General features: G+C 64.2%; 1 protein-coding gene across 32 annotated transcripts in view; it reads right to left on the bottom strand.

Moving 5' to 3' along the window:
* Positions 1 to 19,361, bottom strand: part of MEGF6 (multiple EGF like domains 6) — a 123,240-nt gene that overhangs the window by 2,668 nt on the left and 101,211 nt on the right. For 5 of the 32 annotated variants that reach the window (XM_077978538.1, XM_077978549.1, XM_077978583.1 and 2 more), the window contains 25 exons: positions 19,144 to 19,314; positions 18,637 to 18,768; positions 17,889 to 18,017; positions 16,206 to 16,334; positions 15,516 to 15,650; positions 15,308 to 15,442; positions 12,056 to 12,181; positions 11,431 to 11,562; positions 11,220 to 11,348; positions 10,887 to 11,018; positions 9,601 to 9,729; positions 9,394 to 9,522; positions 8,946 to 9,074; positions 8,506 to 8,634; positions 8,179 to 8,307; positions 7,041 to 7,169; positions 6,796 to 6,927; positions 6,476 to 6,604; positions 5,724 to 5,852; positions 4,459 to 4,587; positions 4,203 to 4,331; positions 3,831 to 3,959; positions 3,592 to 3,720; positions 1,933 to 2,061; positions 291 to 338 (listed from right to left, as the gene is read on the bottom strand). In XM_077978538.1, coding sequence (XP_077834664.1) covers positions 291 to 338; positions 1,933 to 2,061; positions 3,592 to 3,720; positions 3,831 to 3,959; positions 4,203 to 4,331; positions 4,459 to 4,587; positions 5,724 to 5,852; positions 6,476 to 6,604; positions 6,796 to 6,927; positions 7,041 to 7,169; positions 8,179 to 8,307; positions 8,506 to 8,634; positions 8,946 to 9,074; positions 9,394 to 9,522; positions 9,601 to 9,729; positions 10,887 to 11,018; positions 11,220 to 11,348; positions 11,431 to 11,562; positions 12,056 to 12,181; positions 15,308 to 15,442; positions 15,516 to 15,650; positions 16,206 to 16,334; positions 17,889 to 18,017; positions 18,637 to 18,768; positions 19,144 to 19,314 — 3,207 coding nt within the window. The remainder of the gene's footprint in view (positions 1 to 290; positions 339 to 1,932; positions 2,062 to 3,591; positions 3,721 to 3,830; positions 3,960 to 4,202; positions 4,332 to 4,458; positions 4,588 to 5,723; positions 5,853 to 6,475; positions 6,605 to 6,795; positions 6,928 to 7,040; positions 7,170 to 8,178; positions 8,308 to 8,505; positions 8,635 to 8,945; positions 9,075 to 9,393; positions 9,523 to 9,600; positions 9,730 to 10,886; positions 11,019 to 11,219; positions 11,349 to 11,430; positions 11,563 to 12,055; positions 12,182 to 15,307; positions 15,443 to 15,515; positions 15,651 to 16,205; positions 16,335 to 17,888; positions 18,018 to 18,636; positions 18,769 to 19,143; positions 19,315 to 19,361) is intronic. The other 27 variants (XM_077978571.1, XM_077978580.1, XM_077978621.1 and 24 more) reach the window with 12 other exon arrangements.

Genomic DNA, 19,361 nt, shown 5'->3' with positions numbered 1-19,361 from the left:
GGCACCTCCCCCTCCCACCCCTTCCCTCAGCAGCTCAGCCCAGCGGGGCGGGGTGGGGCGGGGTGGGGTGGGGTGGGGCGGGGCCCACCCGTCTTTCCCAGCCTGTCCTTCCCAGCCTGTCCTTCCCAGCTCTGGCCCTGGCCTTGGTCTCTGAGCTCCAGATTCCTGGGCCCCAAGGTCCCAGGTGCAGCTGCTGCCCTGTGGGGCCCAGATTATACTTCAGCACTCTGCTTTGACTTTCCATAAGCCACCCTTCTGGCAAATCCACAGGCACTCCCCACACCCCTTACCTGGGCCCTGGGCTAAGGACGGGTTCTCGGGGAGCCGGAGGGGCCCACCTGGAGGGGAGAGAGGGCAAGCCATGTTAGTACCCCCAGCCTTGAGTTCAGCCAGGCATGACCCCATCCAGGCTTCAAGGACCTCACTTTCCCCGCACAGCCTCCTTCCCTTCTCACTCCTTTGCACTCAGGGAAGGAACAGGGGCGGCCAGGGGCTCTCCCTCTCCCCAAAGGAGAGCTCTCAGCCCCTCCAACCCCCACTACCCATAACATCAGGGGCTTTACCCAACGCCAAGCCAAGTCCACTCCAGGGGAGGGCACAGGACCCAGGACTCCCCACGCCCAGCAAGACCCTGCCCATGAGGCCCCAGGCTCCCGAGGCCTCCAGCTCAACGTCAAGGCACTGCCCCCAGCACCCAGCCCAGGTGCCCGGCAGCCGGCGGTGCAGCACCATATCTGACCACTAGATGCCGCTGCCGGACAGCCTTTCGTCCCCTGCACCAGCGCACAGGCTGCTGCCCCGCCCCTCCTCGCCCCGCCCCGCCCCGCCCCGCCCCGCCCCGCCCCACTCCACCGAGATCGGGGCTCCCCTGTCTTCAGGCTCTGAACAATCTGCAGCCAGGACTGCCTTAGAAAGGCACAAACAGATGCACACATACACAAAGCCAAGACGATTTGGGGGCCTCCAAGCCGAGGACCCCAAGTGTGAAATCCCCAGTTAGCCAAAAGGCAGAGCCTGTAGCCTGGCGCCCGGCCTTTGCCCCGCCCACGTGTCCTGCCCTGCACGCGCCCCAAGCCTGCCTCTCACTTCCCTCTGCAGAGACCACCTTTCCCAACACTGCTGCGGGGTACACGGTTCGAAGGGGCGGGCAGCAAAGTCTGGGCTGGCCAGAGGGGTGGGGGCATCCCAAAAGCACTGCCTGCAGGCAGAGAGCACATTCCAGGACAGCCTCAAGGGCTTAGGTGCTAAGGAGTCACCTTCACACAGGTGCTGGTGCACGCTCACACATGCCTGGCACACATGCCTTTGCCCCCTGCAGCACATGCGGGCACTATTGCACAGACCCACTGGCCACATTCACACACTGATGCACACCTAACACACAGGCACTGACACAAACAGGTGCCTGCTGCCAGTGCAGGACTGCATGCATGGACTGGCACACACTGGATGCCACACATGTACTGGCACACATGCACACATACCCTGCTGCTCACACTTGCATATTCGTGCACAAACACACCCTCGCACCCTGGTGCATGTGTGTGGGGGGCAGCAGGGGTAGGGATAGCCAGCGTCCACCCACACTGTGGATAGTCCGGTCCAGCCATGGGGTCATGACCCTCTTCAGGCCGCCGGTGCAGTTTGCAGCCCAGCCTTGCAGCTGCTGGGGCTGGGAAAGCCGTTTCCGGCTGGCAGCATGGCCCACCCCGTGCCCTGGTTAAGTGACTGTGAAGCTCACACTCCACCCATCGGAAGCCAAGTGACACTCTGGGTACCAGGTGGGGACAGATGACATTCACTATGACTGAAGAGCCATAGGGTGACCTGGCCAACTCTGCAGTGAGTGAGACAGGGGTCCTTGGCCAGGGTGGAGCTGGTGCTGATGGGAGGATGGTGCCTTCCCGCCCTTCCCCAGGGAGCCCAGCTCACCTTCCCGGCATGTGGGCCCCATGTAGCCATCCACACAGTGACACTGCCCACTGACAGGGCTGCAGTCAGCGCCACCCCCGCAGTCACAGTGCAGGGTGCAGCTGGGCCCGAACTGGCCCCTTCCGCAATCTGCAAGGCCGGGGGGTGGGAGACAAACCTGAGCATCATCCCTGCTTTTCCTGCGCCAGGGACCCTGGGCCTAGGGGGCCCCGGCAGAGCCCAGGTGCTGTGAAGCTTCCGCCTGGGTATGTGTGGGAGCTAAGACCTTGGGCCTCGGTTTCCCCTGAGGAGTAAACAGTCCCTGCCCTGCCTTCCTCAGCTACATTCTGCAGCCAGTGAGCTCCTGCATGAGAAAGCCCAGGCCCGAGGCACACACCCAGTCACCACTGTGTTCCTGTCCTGCCCCAGGAGGGCAAATGGGAGCCAGTGGTCAGGGATGCCCCCTCAGGGCACAACAGGTCTGAGAGCCACAGGGCCAGGTATGCAGCCCCAGCAGCAGGGCCCCTCCTATCCTCAGGTGAGCGCCTCCTATCCTCAGGTGGGCCCCTCCTATCCTCAGGTAGGACCCTCCTATCCTCAGGTGGGGCCCTCCTATCCTCAGGTGAGCCCCTCCTATCCTCAGGTGAGCCCCTCCTATCCTCAGGTGGGACCCTCCTATCCTCAGGTGAGCGCCTCCTATCCTCAGGTGAGCGCCTCCTATCCTCAGGTGAGCCCCTCCTATCCTCAGGTAGGACCCTCCTATCCTCAGGTGACTCCCTCCTATCCTCAGGTGAGCCCCTCCTATCCTCAGGTAGGACCCTCCTATCCTCAGGTGGGGCCCTCCTATCCTCAGGTGAGCGCCTCCTATCCTCAGGTGAGCGCCTCCTATCTTCAGGTGAGCGCCTCCTATCCTCAGGTGAGCGCCTCCTATCCTCAGGTGAGCGCCTCCTATCTTCAGGTGAGCGCCTCCTATCCTCAGGTGAGCGCCTCCTATCCTCAGGTGACTCCCTCCTATCCTCAGGTGGGACCCTCCTATCCTCAGGTGAGCCCCTCCTATCCTCAGGTGAGCCCCTCCTATCCTCAGGTGACTCCCTCCTATCCTCAGGTGAGCGCCTCCTATCCTCAGGTGAGCCCTTCCTATCCTCAGGTAGGACCCTCCTATCCTCAGGTGAGCCCCTCCTATCCTCAGGTGGGACCCTCCTATCCTCAGGTGAGCCCCTCCTATCCTCAGGTGGGACCCTCCTATCCTCAGGTGAGCCCCTCCTATCCTCAGGTAGGACCCTCCTATCCTCAGGTGAGCCCCTCCTATCCTCAGGTGGGCGCCTCCTATCCTCAGGTGGGGCCCTCTGGGCTGGAGGGGCCACAGCCCCCTCGACATCCCCCCATCCAGGGAAGTCTTTCCACCCGACCAGAGCCCCTCCCATGACCATGGCCTTCCTGGGACGTTGTGGGACCCACAGGGCAGAGCCTGGCCTAAGGCTCCAGCAGGAGTGCCGTGCTTGGCACTGCATGTCCCAGCAGCTGACTCCAATCCCCCCAGAGGGCATGGGCCAGGTGCAGAGGCCATAGGAGGGCACAGTGCCCAGCCCAGGACTGGCACAGGTAGGGCCCAACCAATCAGTATTGGTCACTGTTGGAGACCCACACCCACGCCCTTCCTGAGCAGGACCCCAGACTCACCCAGGTTACAGGTGGCTCCTGAGCGCCCTGGTGGGCAAAGGCAGAGACCGGTGACAGGGTCACAGGGTGCCTCCCCGTCGCAGTCACACCGCTGGTGGCAGCCCTCTCCAAATGAACCTGGCTCACACCCTGGTGGGGGCAGTGGGCTCAGTGTCCCCCGCCTGCCCTGTACCCAGACAGGATGGGGCCAGGGAGCGGGGGTTCAGGGTGGGGAGAGGAAGAGGGCATGAAGCACTCACCACTCTCACAGAAGTGGCCGTGGAAGCCAGCGGGGCAGAGGCACCGGCCACTGATGGGGTCACAGGGGGCTCCATGTTGACACTGGCACACCCCCTGGCAGCCAGCCCCATGGAAGCCAGGGGGACAGGCTGAAGGATGCCAGTTACCATGAGACAAGGGCACACAGTGGCAGAAATGTCCAGTTTGCCCAGAGTGAGTAAAACCCGCCAATTCGGGGACCCGTGAGAAGCCCCCTCCTGCCCTTCCTCGTCCCTCCCCGCTGTTGCTGGCTCCCCACCTATCTACTTCACTGCAATCCAGATCACCCACACGGGAGGAGTGGACAGTGGCTGAAAGGGGCCCCAGCCCAGCTGCACAGGCCCCCAACTCACGGTGCTCGCAGGCCTGGCCGTAGAAGCCGGGGCCGCAGCGGCAGGTGCCCGTGGTGGGCTCACACGTGCTGTTGTTGCGGCAGGAGCACTCCAGACTGCAGGCGGCTCCATAGCGCCCAGGGGGACAGGCTGGGGACAGAGCAGGGCGGGGAGAAATGGGCGGACAGTCCTCAGGCACCAGCCTTGCCCAACCCTATGGCAGCCCAGGGCACATCCCTGAGGGGATGCTGGGGTCCCACTGGCCCCACACACTCACCCAGCTCACAGTGCAGCCCTGTCCAGCCCAGGCCACAGGAGCAGCTGCCGTTGGTGGCGTGGCACAGGCCCCCGTTTCTGCAGGAGCAGGTGTGCTCACAGCCCACGCCAAACCGGTTCTGGGGGCAGCCTGGGGACAGAAGGCAGGTGCTGCCTGGAGCTCTGGCCGAGGGCTGGGCTCCCTCTGGGGACGTGTCCCCACAGGCTGACAGTCAAATGCTTCCTGAGGCCTGTCAGTGCTAGTCTCTGCCTGCTGGACAGGCACATGCCAGGGAGTGGCACCAGCCGCATCCTCTCATTCATTGGTCATCTCAGGCTGCCAAGTACCAGGCCTGGTCTAGGAACTGAGGGTGGCTCAGTCATGGAGGGGCTGGGTGAGCGCCTGCCCAGCCTGCAGGAAGGGATTCACGGAAGGCTTCATGGAGGCAGCGGCCCACTGTGAACCAGCTGTCTCCCAGCTGGGAGTCAGTGGACATCCTCCAGGCCTGAGAAGTAACATGGCTGGGCTGCCGTGGGCTCAGGTGGCCAGCTGCGGCCCTGCTGTTACAGCTGGATGCCTGGTGACCAGCCCAATGGCACTATCCTTCCTGGCAGTGAGGCGGGGCCAGGCTACATCCTGGCTGGAGATTGGGCCCTGGGATCCTGAACCCTCTGCTGCCACAGGCTCCCAACGGGTCCCAAAGGCCAAGAACTGGTGTGGGGGGCAGCCAGCCCCTTGATGCAGACTAAGGGTGGGACCAGCCCAAGAGGCTGTGGCTGTGTTTATGGGGACTGGGCCTGTGGGAGCAGGAGCCACCACGCTTGTCCCTTGGGTCCAGCCCGTCTCTCTACTCTGGACTGTGCTCTAGACCCGCCTCCACTTTGGTCCCTGGGCCTTGGGTCTGGGAGAAAGGGCCGGAAGGACTCCACCCTCAGGCAGAAGACAGCCACCCGGTCCCTCCTGCAAGGGGCCAGGCAGGCGCTGGGTAGGAACCTGAAGCCCTCACGGCCACCTCGATGAGGGTGGGGTCACTGGGTGGCCTAAGCCTCGGGAGCAGAGTGTCGAGGCAGGGGCTGGGGTGTCGTGGGACGGTCCATCCCCCCAAGTAGGGCAGCACAGTCAACACAAGCTACAGCACTCTCGCCTCAGCCCCACGGTCAAGTGGGGAGCCGGTGGCAGCCAGGATGTGTGGGTGCCTGGGCTGGGCCCACCCTCCAGCATCCCCATGGCTCATCAGTGACATCTCTGAGGGGCCCGTGAGCACACCCTCCAGACTGAACACCCACCTCGCTCACAGCGGACGCCGGCTCTCCCCGGGGGGCAGAGGCAGGTGCCAGTCACAGGGTCGCAGGCCGCCCCATGCCCACACCCACACACACGGGTGCAGTTGGGGCCGAAGCGGCCCTGCGGACAGGCTGCCGGGGAGGAAGCGGTGAGCGTGGCTGGCTTCCCTTCTCTCCCTGCCCAGTCAACCCCGGAGGGGGGATAGGACAGGATGGGATGGGGTGAGGGGACCCTGGGTCTGCCCCAGACAGGGTGGGGCCAGCCAGCTCCCATGCACCCACCCTGGCATCTCCCTTCCACCCACGGGCCCTGCTGGGGGTCCGGCCGCTGCCACCCGCTCTGCAGCGACTCACTGCCACCCCCACCCACCCCGCCAGCTCTGCCGGGTTCCAGAAGGGGAAAGTCCCTGCACGACTCCGGGAAAAGGCCTGTTTCCTGGCAGGACACTTGGCCACAGCTGAGCTGCCCAGCTGACCTCTGTGCCCGGCTGTGCTCAAGCCCCTGGCAGACATGGCGCAGGTCACCAGGCACAGCAGGTGCAGGGACAGAGCTAGCAGAAGCCTGGTGGGGACTTGGTGTCACAGACACCCCCAGGGCTGCCCCTCTGGCTTAGTCCCACTTGGGGCCAGGCCCAGCCAGAGGGGGCTGAAGGGCAGGGAGGTGGGCAGTTGGGGGCCGTCCTCCTGCAGGCTGGCTGGCCCCGCCCCGGAGACACAGGAGGTACCACTCAGCCCTGCCGCCACCAGCCACTCACTGAGGCTGCAGTCCGCCCCGAGGAACCCAGCGGGGCAGTGGCAGGCCCCCGTGGCCGCATCACAGGAGCCCCCGTTGAGACACCCACACAGCTGTTCACAGCCTGGCCCATACCGCCCGGGCGGGCATCCTGCAGGGAGAGGGCTAGCTGCAGGGGCTGGGGCTGGAGCTTCCCCAGTGTCCCTGAACACAGCAAGGCAGCTCTCGTGAGGCCCCGACACCCTCCGTCTTCCACCCCCTCAGACGAGGGCCTTCCCGGGGACCAGGGGAACTGGCCCAGCAGGACTCCCGAGCCCCTGGGTGGGCATGGGAAGCACTCACGTTGCCGGCAGCTGGGGCCATGGTAGCCAGCAGCACATGAGCAGATCCCAGTGGCAGGGTGGCAGGCTGGGTTCTCACCGGGACACCAGCACGTCTGTGCACAGTCCTCCCCAAAGCTGCCGGGTGGGCAGGCTGGGTGCAGACAGGCAGGGTCGATCCTGGCCCAGCCCAATCAAGGAACAGGTGGCCTCTCTGGATTCCCCCGACCCAGTCGCTCCTCGGGGTGGGGGCTTGGGAGCACCTACCTTGTTCGCAGCCAGAGCCAGTGAAGCCAGGGGGACAGCGGCAGGCCCCAGTGACGTGGTGGCAGGCAGCGCCGAGTGGACAGCTGCAGCGCTGGGCACAGGCCTCTCCAAACCAGCCCCGCAGGCAGCCTGCAGAAAGATGAGGGATGGGGAGGCTTCCTGGGAGGGGCCTGCTGGGGATCTGTGGGCCAGGACAGGCCCAGAGTGGATGCTGTGGGTAGGACCCACCCGGTGCTGGCTGAACTGGGGGCTGTGCTCACCATTCTCACACCTCGAGTCCCCCCAACCCTGGAGGGCAGAAGCAGGCCCCGGTGGCATGGTGGCAGGTGGTTCCCCACCGGCAGTCACAGCGCCCCTCACAGTGAGTCCCGAATGTGCCCTTGGCACAGGCTGCAGGGACCAGACAGGGCTGAGAGCTCAGCCTCCAGCGGCCCCGCCCCATGGAAGGCGAAGGAGCAGGGAGATGGCAGCTGGGGCTCAGCACTGAGGCGACGGGAGCCAGCGACAGCCCTGAGGCCAGCCGAGTGCCCAGGCTTCCCTCAGACAGCAGACCCAAGGCTCCGGCCCTGAGCAAGGGGCCGCCCACGCTGCACCCCAAGCAGTGAGGACGGCGCCCCTGCTGGAAGGGGGCTGGTGTTAGGGGCTTGGGTGGGAGGCCGGAGCTTTGAGGAATGAGGCAGTGTTGCCCTGGCATGTCTGGGCTCTGGAGAGGCCGAGGCCCTGCTGGGTGAACCAGGCCCTGCTGGCACAGCAGCCACAGGCAGACCCCTCACTGGCAGGAGGCCCCCAGCCAGCACAGGCTCCAGGACAAGGGGTGAAGGGGCCCCTCTCTGCATGCAGGAAGCAGCAGCGGCCCCCGAGCCCCAGAGCATCCTCCGTTCCACCCACCACAGGGGTGGCCGGGGCCACACACCCCTGCCAAGGCAAGGCAGCAGCACTCTCCCCACAGGCCAGCTTCCTAGGCTGAGCCCCCGCCTACAGGAACCCTTGGTGCTCAGACGGCAGCTCTTGCACTCACAGGACAACAGATCCCCTGGTGAGGCCCCGCCCCGGGCACAGTCCTCAGCCCTGCAATGAGGCTCACGACACCCCTTCTCAGCAGGGCCTCCAGACTGCCCTGCTGCCCCGCCCCACTCACGGCTCTGACACTTGTCCCCAGTCCAGCCGGCCGGGCAGAGGCAGCGGCCCGTGCGCGGGTCACACAGGCCCCTGTTGAGGCAACTGCAGCTGTGCGGGCAGCCAGCTCCGACGTGCCCGGGGAGGCACTCTACAGGAACAGAGGCAGGCACGAGGGTGAGGGTCCTGCCTCCTGGGTCCAGGAGACTCTGGCTCATGCTTCCCTTACACAGGGCCAAAGCCCCCACCCCAGGGCGCTGCCCCCTGACCTGGGAGCCCTCCTAGGCCTGCAGACAGGGCTGCACCAGGCATGCTGGGGTATGTCCCTCCTCTGCCGCCCAGGACTCACCCTTCTCACAGGCCAGGCCGGCCCAGCCCTCCGGGCACACACAGTGGCCTGAGACAGGGTCACAGGTCCCTCCGTTCTGGCAGAGGCAGGAATGTCGACAGTTGTCGCCGTACAGGCCGGCAGGGCAGGCTGGGGCCGGGGAAGAGGGAGCAACCTGCATCCCCCAGCCAGCTGGCCCCACAGGGTCTGTCTGGCTTTCCAGCCCCATGTTGGACTTTGGGGTCAGGGACCTTGCAAGGGGCTACCTCTAGGATGACCTGCTAGCTCAGCCTGACTCACCATCCCTGCCTGGAGAGGGGCACAGGTGAAAGGCACGGTCCTCAGTCCTAACAGCCCCTTCCTCCCTCCCGCAGGCACCAAGTGTCCTCTGGGCCCCGCAAGAGGCCAGCACCCTCACTCAGGCCTAGACCCCGGTCCCTGGACTCCTGGGTGGGGCTTACCCTGCAGGCAGGAGGGCCCCATCCAGCCAGGGGCACAGTGGCACTGCCCGTGGACAGGGTCACAGGAGGCCCCGTTAAAGCAAGCACAGGCCTGGCTGCAATTGTGCCCGTAGGTGTGGGCTGGGCAAGCTGCAGGTGGAGAGGACTGGTCAGAGCTGGAGGTGGACAGGACCCCAGGGGTTGGCAGCAGATCACAGGCAGCTGGGCAGATCTGCCAGGGTCCCCTCAACTGCTGTGGCCAACTCTCCCCTCCCTCTGGCTCAGGCCACCCACTCAGCAGAGTGGCCACAAAAAAGGACGAACACTGGCACGAGTGAGTAAAGCGTCATTCCCAGGGGGGCTGCCTGGCAGCTTTGGTCACTCAAGACATGTGGCAGGAGGGAGTCTCCTACGGAGGACCCGGCACCCCCTCCTGCAGCACCCTGGGCTAAGCAGGGACCTCACGCACTCTCGGCACAGCGGGGGCCCCGGCGGCCATCGGGGCAGAGGCAGGAGCCGTTCACGGCATCGCAGGTGGCTCCGGCAGTGCAGTTGCAAGCATGGCGACAGTCCAATCCAAAGAAGCCGGCCGGGCAGGCTGCAGGCAGGGGGCAGTGATGTGAAGGGGCCCACATTGGAGTCCACCCAGGTAGCCCCCGCCTGTGCCCTGGCTCACCACGCTCGCAGAAGGTGCCCCTCCAGCCGGCCGGGCAGGTGCAGGCCCCACTGACATGGTCACAGGCTGCTCCATGCTGACACTGGCACCGCTGCTCACAGCCGGGCCCGAAATGGCCCTGGGGACACCCTGAGACATGCAGCCCCGGCCCACTATCAGTCAGAGGGCCAGGAGCCTGACCCAGCTGTGCCTGGGCCTTGCCGCCCTCCCCAGGACTGTGGGACAGGCCTGGCTCGTGAGAAGCCCCTTCTCACCCAAGGGAGACTGGGCTCACTCACACGCTTCATCCCACCCAGGTGGGGCCACAGGAGGCTTGAGGGAGCTCCAGGCAGCAGCTTTAGGGATGGGAACTCTGTAGGGGCTGCCTCTAGGACACCCGACCCAGGCCTCCCCTAGTTCCACCAACCAAGCCTTGGGGGCACACACTGGGGGACACCAGCCTCAGTCCTAAGCAGACCCCTTCTCCATCCCCCAGGTGCCAGGCCTCCCGCAGTGGGGCACGGGACCTGCCCCTTCCTGCTGCATCTCCGGTGAGCCTGGTGCAGGTCGGTGAGAGGACCAACACTCTGGCACAAGTGAGCAAAGCATCATTCCCGGGGGGCTGCCTGGCAGCTTTGGTCACTCAGGACAGGTGGCAGGAGGGAGTCTCCTATGGAGGACCCGGCACACCCCCTGCAGTACGCTGGGCTAAGCAGGGACCTCATACACTCTCCACACAGCGGGGGCATCATTTAGTCCAGGCTAGACTTTAGTCCCGGCTGTGGAGCGGGGTGGTGGGCGCTGGAAAGCTCAGGGAAGGCAGAGGAAGCCAGGCCAGGGCCCAGCCGCAGTGCGCATGTGTGTGTGTGCATGTGTTGGGGTGTGTGGGTGCGCAGGAGGGGGCACGGCCAAAGTCTGTGTGTGTGTGTGTATGCATGTGCATGTGTGTATGCGCTCACAGGAGGGGGCGCAGCCAAAGGCTTCGTGTGTGTGTGCGCGCAGGAGGGAGTATTGGCCAAAGGTTTTTTTGTGTGTGTGTTCACGTGTGCGTGCATGTGCACTTGTGTGTGTGCACAGGAGGGGGTGTGGCCAAAGGCTTCATCTGTGTGTGTGCACACAGGAGGGGGCACGGCCAAGGGTTCTGTGTGTGTTCATGTGTGTGTGTGCCTCTGCATGTGTGTGTGCATGGGAGGGGGTGTGGCCAAAGGCTTCATATGTGTGTGTGCACGCAGGAGGGGGCATGGCCAAAGGTTCTGTGTGTGTGTGCTCAGGAGGGGGGCGCGGCCAAAGGCAGGGCCAGGACTCACGCTGCTCGCACTGCGGGCCCACGTAGCCAGCCTCACACAGACACAGGCCACTGATGGCATCACAGCTCCCGTGGCCAGCGCTGCAGTTGCAGAGGTGGCTGCAGTCAGGTCCCCAGTGACCACTATCACAGGCTGCAACAGAACTCAGAGTCATCCAGAGCAGGCCCCAGTGCAGGCCACAGGTACCACCGCCAAGTCAGGCACAGGGGCATCTCAGGACTGGGGCACTGCCTCATGCAAGCCCCCAGTCCTCAGGGGCCCTGGGCAGAGGCCTCTCCAGGGGCTAGGAAAGGAGGGACGTCTGGACAAAGGGCAAGCCAAGCGTCCCTGTACCTCTCTGGCAGCTAAAGCCGGTCCACCCGGGGGCACAGCTGCAGTGTCCGGTGGCTGGGTGGCAGTGCCCATCATTGGCACAAGAGCACCGTGTCTGGCAGCTGGGACCAAACCAGCCTGCTGGGCACACTACAGGCAGAAGAGAGAGGGTGAGTGGGGCCTGGCCACCTGCCCCGGGTCAAAGGCTCAGGGGCGGCTCCAGCTCACTCACCATCCTGGCAGCGGCTGCCGACGAAGCCAGGGAGGCACAGGCAGGCTCCAGTCCCAGGGTCGCAGTGGGCACCGTGCTGGCATGCTGGGCAGATCTCCTGGCAGCCCAGCCCCCAGCGGCCCTCGGGACAATCTAGCACCCACCCCCCATGGCCAGTCAGTGCCCAAGCTGTCCTTGCTCAACACATCAATAAACACAACATGGCACAATGCCCCTGGAGCCACAGCCGAGGAGGCGGAACCACTGTTACCATCTCAGCCTGCCCCGGGGAGGAGAGAGGGCCCGGGCGCCTCCTGGGGCTGCAGGCTGCGGGGTGCCCACCATGGGAGAGGAGCCCCAGCCCCAGGCACAGTTCAGCTGGCAACACAAGGAGCCAAGCCCGTTGGAGACTGGGAACCACATGGAGAGAGGGAGCAGCTCGAGAGGGCAGCCTGTAGGCCCCAGGGGCTTGGTGGGGCAGCCACAGATCCCCATTCCCTACCACACGGGAGTGCACTCTGAGTTCTCACATCTGTTACAGACGGGCCTGGGATCCGCAGGGCTGGGGCCCCCACAGTTCAGGGCCCCATCAACTCGGAGCTGTGCAGCCCAGGGAGGTAGAACCGGGGCTGCAGCCGACACTCACCTGCCTCACAGTCTTGCCCAGTCCTCCCCGGCGGACACCGGCACTGCCCCGTGACCCCGTGGCAGGGGGCCCCCCCACAGGAGCAGGAGCCTGAGCAGTTCACGCCAAACGTCCCCACCGGGCACTCTGCAGGAAGAAGCACGAGGGGCCTCAGCCACGCCATGTGGAGCGGCCCAACCAGAGCCTTTCCCCCAGGGGCTCCTGGCGAGTGTGCCTCCCACGCCTCCCCACATGGGCTCTGGCTCTAGCCCCGGGGTTGGGGGGCTGCTGAGCACACCTGGGGTCCCCAGAGTGGCCAGGCAGGTCAAAGGAACAGGCAAGGGAGGGGAGAAAGGGGAGCTGACGGATGGGAGGAGAGGGGAGGGGCAGGGCTGCTGGGGCAGCCTGGGAGAGGCTGAAGCAGATCCCTCAGCTGTCCAGGACCCTGGAGAGCTCCCGGGAGCCCGAGGTAGGGCCTACTCTTCCTCCGCCACCATAGTCACCAGAGGACCTGTCCTGGTCAGGCCAGTGTGCCCCCAGCCCAACCTGGCGATGCTGGTCCAGTCTCTCCTACTCCCCTACATCCAGCTGGGAGCCCCTCCAGGGACTCGGCCCTAGGGTTAGGGAGGCTGTGCACCCACTCGCTCCACCCCCAGAGCCACTGCCCTTTCCCTGTGGGATAGGGCTAGAATGGAGAGGGCAGGTGGCCTCCTGGAGGCCTAGGGCTCCCCTCCTCCACCCAGCAGGTGAATGAGACCCCAGGGAGCACAGAGGCCAGGGAGTCAGAGCATCCCAGGAAGGGGGACCTCGGGAGAGAACGTGGGGGCTGAGGATCGGGACCCCTGGAGAGGGCCTGCAGGGGCCGCTCCCCATGGCCTGGCAGAGCCGTGGGTGCTGGGAGCCCTGGATCGGCCTCCCTGGCAGAGCTTTTCTCTACTCTCCCACGCCTGCCCTGCCCTTAAGGGCCCGGCCTTGGCCTCCCCTGTGAGGACAACAGAGCACGAGGCTGGGCCGGGAGCTGTGGTGGCAGCCTTCTTGCCTCCCCCAGCAAGGCGCAGTCACTGTGATGCCCCTGCCTGCTGCTCGAACTGAACCTCTCCCTGGGCTCACAACGGCATCACAGCAGCCCCAAGAAGGCAGTCGACAGAGACCCTGTGCTGCACACCCAAGTTCCACAGAGCCCACGCGTCAGAAGCCCACAGCGGGGCTGAGAGCCAGGACGTGCCCAGCCTGGGGAGGAGCGCTGGTAATACAGGCAAAGCACCAGGCCTGGCCCCGCTGAGGCCCTGAGTACACACGCCGGTGAACCCTTGTCACCAGGGCCCATCTCCAGGGACACCCGCCCACAGGGACACAGGGACGTCCCTGGGACTACAGGCCTGGCACTCAGCGTGCCCTAGGGCACTGGGTGGTGTTCACAGGGTTGGGGGGTCGCTGGTCAAAGCAGCCCGACAGGGCCTCAGGGAAGCCCCCTCCACTAACTGGGGCAGATGAGTGCGGGGCAGAAACAGTTTCCAGACAAACAGTTTCCATCCAACCAGAGGGGATGTTATCTTAATAAAGAGTGTTGATCTTTATGTCAGCACTCAGACGTCATCCTGTGGCTTATCCTCGGGGCACCAGAGGCTCTTAAACAAAAGAGGGGAAGGGGCAGAGGAGGAGCGGAGGAGGGGCAGGGCAGGAGCCTTCCTCCTCTTAGGAACTGGGGGCTCCGGGAGCGGTGGAGGTGCGTCTCTGGCGAGGCCTCCTCACTGTCTCCGGTGTAGAGATCGGGGAGTGGAAGGAGGGTCACAGGCATCAGGGGAGGGTGAACTGCTGGCGTGTGTGTGCGTGCGCCTGCCTGCATTCATGTGTGTGTGTAAGTGGTGTGTGCACGTGTGCGTGTACACGTTTGGGGAGGGGAGTGGGAGGAAGGGTGGGAGAGGATGCCAGGGAGTCAGGAGGAGCGAGTCCCACGTCCACACACTCACGAAGCCCTAGGGCTTGTGCACAGATGGGGAGTGGGCACTCAGAGCCGCTGCACGCCGGCCTGAGGCCACAGAGCTCCTGCAAGGCCAGGTCAGGAGTCTTGGCCTAGAGTGCTCCGACCCTTAGTGGCTGGGACCAGGGTGGCCTAAGAGCTGGCTGGTGGGTCCTTGGGTGGACGTTGCTCCCTCTGCGGGCCCCTTCTCATTCCCCAGATGGAAGTGGGGAGGGGAAGGGCCCATGCTGGGGGGGCTTGAGTCCAGACAGCCCCCAGTATGGCCCCAAGGGAGGCAGAGGAGGGGGCTGGCACCGGGCTTCTCGTTCACTCTCCAGCCCAGGACGTGGTCATGCTGGTCACACGGCAGGCCCTCGTGGCTCCCGTCTCTCCCGGCCAATGGGTGTGGACAGCGTGCACCGCGCCAAGGGAGGCTCCAACCTGCCCAGGCCCTGTCGGTGGCCGCTGCGGCAGCTCCGTTACTCATGCCGAGGGTGTCTTCCTTCCCCTCATGAGCCGATGACACACTCGGGTATTTCCTACCCCGGTCATGAGACTAAGGAGTGACCATCCCGCAGCTCTGAGCCTCAGATCAGCTTGCTCAGCTTTCTGCTTGGCCAGGACCACATGCCATTGTCCTGATCATTGCACCTCCCGCCAGTGCAAGCTGGGGCAGCCAGGACACCCCCAGCTTCCTAGCCCTCTTGGAAAAGCCTCCAGCCCCATGCACGCCGGGCTGGAATCACTTCGGGGAGTTAGTCCCCGGGTCTCCAGGAATACCTAAGCACGGACTCAGCTGGTCCATCTCTCAGCCAGCTCCTAACAGCCTCCTCCCCTGCCTGCCATGTGAGTGTGGGGCTCCCAGGCTCTGTGCCTGCTAGACCCAGGCCGCAGCATCCACATCCAGGGGCCTGCAGCCACGACCCCAGGCCGGCACTGCGGCCCAGACCACTCTCCGAACCACCACCTCCAGGGGCAGCCTCTGCTGCCGGCTCACATGTGAGGAGGAAGCTGCTGCTCCAGCCTCCAAGAGAAGCCCACAGTCTGTTCCAGTCGAGGCAAGGGAGGAGTTTGGAGAAGCACCAACCCCTCTCTGGGCCAGGCCCAGAGCAGACCTGCCCTAAGCAGACCAGACTCAGACTAGCAGCCGCACCACTGCTGTGTGACAAGCTGTCAAGGCCAGGCACCACCTGAGCTCAGGCGAAGGAGGCCAATAGTGACAGCCATGCAGGCCTTCTGAAGCCCACCCTCCAGCCAGGCAGGCAGCCTAGACCCACAGAGACCGCCGGGAGCCCCAGGAGCCAGCCACTCACCTTGGTCGCAATCCTCTCCCTGGAAGCCAGCAGGACACTGCTTCCCACACTCGCCGCTCACGGGGTCACAGGCCACACCCACTGGGCAGGTGCACGCCTGCCGGCACCCCAGCCCAAAGTAGCCCGGCTCACACTCTGCAGGGTGTGAGAGAGGGGTGGGTGGGGTCAGCCGGCCCTGGCGCCCCCCAAACCCCATGCGAGGACTCACCTGCCTGACAGCGCTCGCCCCGGAAGCCGGCCTTGCAGGAGCAGCTGCCATCCCTCTTGTCACAGGACCTCGTGTGGGGCTGCACACACCGGCACTCCTCCGAGCAGCCCGGCCCGAAGGCCCACGGCGGGCAGGCTGCACCCACGGAGCCATGAGAGGGGCCCCGTCTGAAGCCCCGCCCTCCCAGACCACTTCCACCGGCCCTGGGTCAGCCAGGACGACAGCCAAGATCATGCAGGGAGCTGTCCTCATCCACCTCTCCCCCTGCAGCCCACCGCCCCTTCCTCCCCGAGTGTCTGAATCCCAGGGATGGGTGACCCCACCAGGGACTCAGAGCTTGGCCTTGCTGCCAGGAATCTCCAAAAGTCAAGATAGGCTTCATCCCCTGGAGGCTTCTGCAAAAGGCCTGGCCCTGCCCTCGTCGGCAACCCTCCCACCCATCAGGGCTGGGAGGCACCACGAGCCTGGGGACCGTCCACCCAGACACCCTGGATGCCAGCACAGTTGCCGTCGAGAGGATGTGGCTCGGAGTCCACAGACTCAGGGCAGATCCCAGACCCACATCCCAGTGGGTGACCTGGCCGGGCCCTGATGGTCTCATCCCAACCCAGACTACAGGTAATAGGACACACACCATCCCTTCCACCCGCTGCGGCCGCTGGGGACACCGGAAGGGGCGGTGAGACTCACTGAGGTGGCAGAAGCGGCCGTAGAGCCCCGGGTCACAGAGGCAGGCCCCGTAGAGGCGGTGGCACCGGCCCCGGTTGGCACAGTTGCATTTCTTGCGACAGTGCTTGCCATAGTAGCCCTTGGGGCAGCCTGGGGGCAGCGGGGCTCCGTGAGAACCTTGGTGGCAGCCAACCTACCACATGTGGTCCTCCCACGTGGTAGGATGCTCAGGGGCCCAGGGCCCAGCACAGGAGCTGGGAGCAGCCCCCACCAGGGCACTAGGTGAGCCTCGAGGATTGGCTGTCTGCCCTGGCTGGTCCGTCCCCTACATCCCCTGCCCCCAGGGCTTGCGGCAAGGGCGGGTGGAGGAGCACCTTCCTTGGCCCACACTGGAGAGATGCACAAAGCTCACGCTCCACTCTCCCCAAAGCCCGGCTCCCTTCAGGAGCCGCCTGACTTCTGTCCCATGGCAGTCACTAAGCTTGACCTCAGAACCTCAAAGCAGGAAGGACACGTGGCCCCAGTGGCCAGGGTCCCAGGCCCAAGCCACAGGTGGCCCCAGAGCTAGAAAGGTCCTCGCCTTTCTTCCCCAAACAATTCCTTCTGGCTGGGTCCTGCCCCATGTCCTTCCTCGTACTGAAGGCAGTAGTAAGCTGAAGGTGCCCCGATAACAACATGGAGACTATGCCCCAGGACCTGGAGACTAGGCACGGTTGCATTTCTTGCGACAGGGCTTGCCATAGTAGCCCTGCATTATCCAGGTTGGCCCTGAACCCAAAGACAGATATCCTCATCAGAGAGGCAGGCGGAGGCTGAGACAGAAAGAGGAGGCCTAGAGAAGAGGAGGTGACCCCTCGATGCTGCAGGTAGCCTGGAGGGTACAGCACAATTCCAGGGGTGCAGTGCCCGGGAATGAATATGGGGGTTCCCCAGTCCCCTGTAGAATAGAAAGGGCAGACAAAGTGGGGAAGGGAGGCACGCCGACAGGGAAGAGGTAGGAAGCCCTGTGCAGCTGCCCGGGGTCCCCACAACCACCAGGCAACCAGCTCTGCAGAGCACAGCACACACAGCCAGGCAAGCTCACAGGGCCACCTGGGCATGGGGCACAGGTTCTAGGGCTGGCTATCTTGCTGTCACGAAGGCAGAAAGTTTATGATACGTTAGCTACACTCTCCAGCGAAAGAAGCAGAAATGATGAAGTCTGGAGACTTAAAGATGAAGCTTTAACCACCTGGGAAACATTTTCTGAACTAATTCCTCCAGAAAGGCTGAAACTTCAGTTAATAAGGACGTCAACATCATCCCTTGCAGCTACTGGCCCCTGAGTAATCCCTTCTGCAAACCTCACCCAGCCATCACACAGTTCTACTTGAATGCTTCCAGGAACGGGGACCTCACTGCCTCCCAAGGGAACCCATTCTAAAAGTGTTGCTCTGTAAAGTCTTATCCTCTGCTACAGTCAGGCCCTGGGAAAATTAGCAACAGTGAAAAAGCAACACCCCTTTCACTCAAGGGCCTCGTTCCCTCTCAAGCACAGCCTAAACCTCTGGAGACGGGGAGGCAGGAAGGGAAGGGAGTCTAGGAAAAGTTTGGTGGCAGTTTCCCTGCTCCAGTGGGAGGAAGGAGACAAGGAGGGGTGGTGCCTCCCACTTCCCTGACAGCCCAGGGGGTAATTCCAGAAGCATCAGAAGAGACTGCACGCACCATCCTCACAGTTAGTTCCACTGACACCCGGGGGGCAGCGGCAGGTCCCCGTGACAGAGTCGCAGGTCCCACCATTCTGACAGCTGCAGGAGAAGCTGCAGTTCTTCCCGAAGGTGTCCGGAGGACAAGCTACAAAGAGTGACAGGGAAGCGTCAGGGTCACCAGCCAGCACGACACTCTGAGACCCCTTCCTAGGGTCGGAGGCTCTGGGTTTAGAAGGAATTGCCTAGAGATAAAATGATGGCACTTGTGCCACATCACCCCTGCCCATGCTCATGGGAGACACCACTAATGGATCACTGACTCCTCTCTCCGAACGCCAGCAGAGACAGGAGTCTCCTCCTTCTGAACCAGCTCTTTCAAACAGGCAGAGCCTCACAGTTATTACGGGCCCCCGGCCATCTGAGCTAGAGGAACCCAACCCTTCAGCAGACAGCCCTCACTGTCTTAGTTATTTGCTGGCTTGCTTGTTGCTGGACCGTGAAGACTGATATTTAGGAAGGACAAACACCTTGGCTCGCTTGTTCCCAGGGAATCCTTGCTGCCTGGAACAGTGCCTGGCACAGAGTGGACGGCCAGGGGATATTATCAAAGGACTGAACAAATGGATGAATGAATGGATCTGCACAGGTCTCCCCGCCCAAGGCCAGCAGCCAGGAGTAAAACTGAATAGGCTCAAAGGGCTGTCCCCAGGTCTTGGGGCTCAGAGGCCCCTTCCCGGCCCCAAGCCCCTGCCCAGCCGCCTCACTCTCATTGCAGATGAGCCCAGTCCAGCCCTCGGGGCAGTCACAGCCATCCAGGCCCGGGAGGCAGGTCCCTCCATTCCTGCAGTCATCACAGGTCAAGCTGCAGTCATGGCCAAAGGAGTCATCCAGGCAGACTGGGGGGCAGACCAGGATGGGGGTGTTCAGAGCCTGAACCCTGGCCTCAGCAGGCATAGATCCTCATGCCAGGGAAGGGGCATAAGGGGCATCCTCAGCCCACGAGGGCCCCAAAAGGGTGACATGAGGGCAGATGCTGGGGCCAAAAGGAGACCTAACTTGGGACCTGCAAGCCCAGTCCTGCCCAGGCTCAGCCCGCATGAGCTGTGCAAACTGAGCCAGTGGCACAACCTCTCTGGGCCTTGGTCTCACATGGCATTGCAGGGGTCCTTCCTCACGTCCCCAACCTCTGATTGGATGGCAGCCTTGCCCGAGGGGTCGCTGGCTGCCGGCCCTGCGAGCAGGAGCCCCCGGGGGGCTGGGCTCGTGCTCACCAAACTTCTCTGTGAGCGTGTGTTCGCCCCGCAACTCTGCCTCTTCCTCGTCGGCCCCGATGTCGTCATCCTGGAAGAGTCTCGGCAGCTGGTCCTGGAGCACGGCGATGTGGGGTAGAGGCCGCACGAAGGGCAGCTCGCCGTCCAGGTCCACCACCGGCTCCTCCAGGGCTGCCAGGGGCACAGAGGCCCCTTAGCCCCTGCCACCCACCTGCCTG

This window comes from Macaca mulatta, chromosome 1 (assembly GCF_049350105.2).
Source record: "Macaca mulatta isolate MMU2019108-1 chromosome 1, T2T-MMU8v2.0, whole genome shotgun sequence".
NCBI lineage: Eukaryota > Metazoa > Chordata > Mammalia > Primates > Cercopithecidae > Macaca > Macaca mulatta.
The sequence above is the reverse complement of the archived record's forward strand: the minus strand, read 5'-3'. Positions and strand labels throughout refer to the sequence as shown.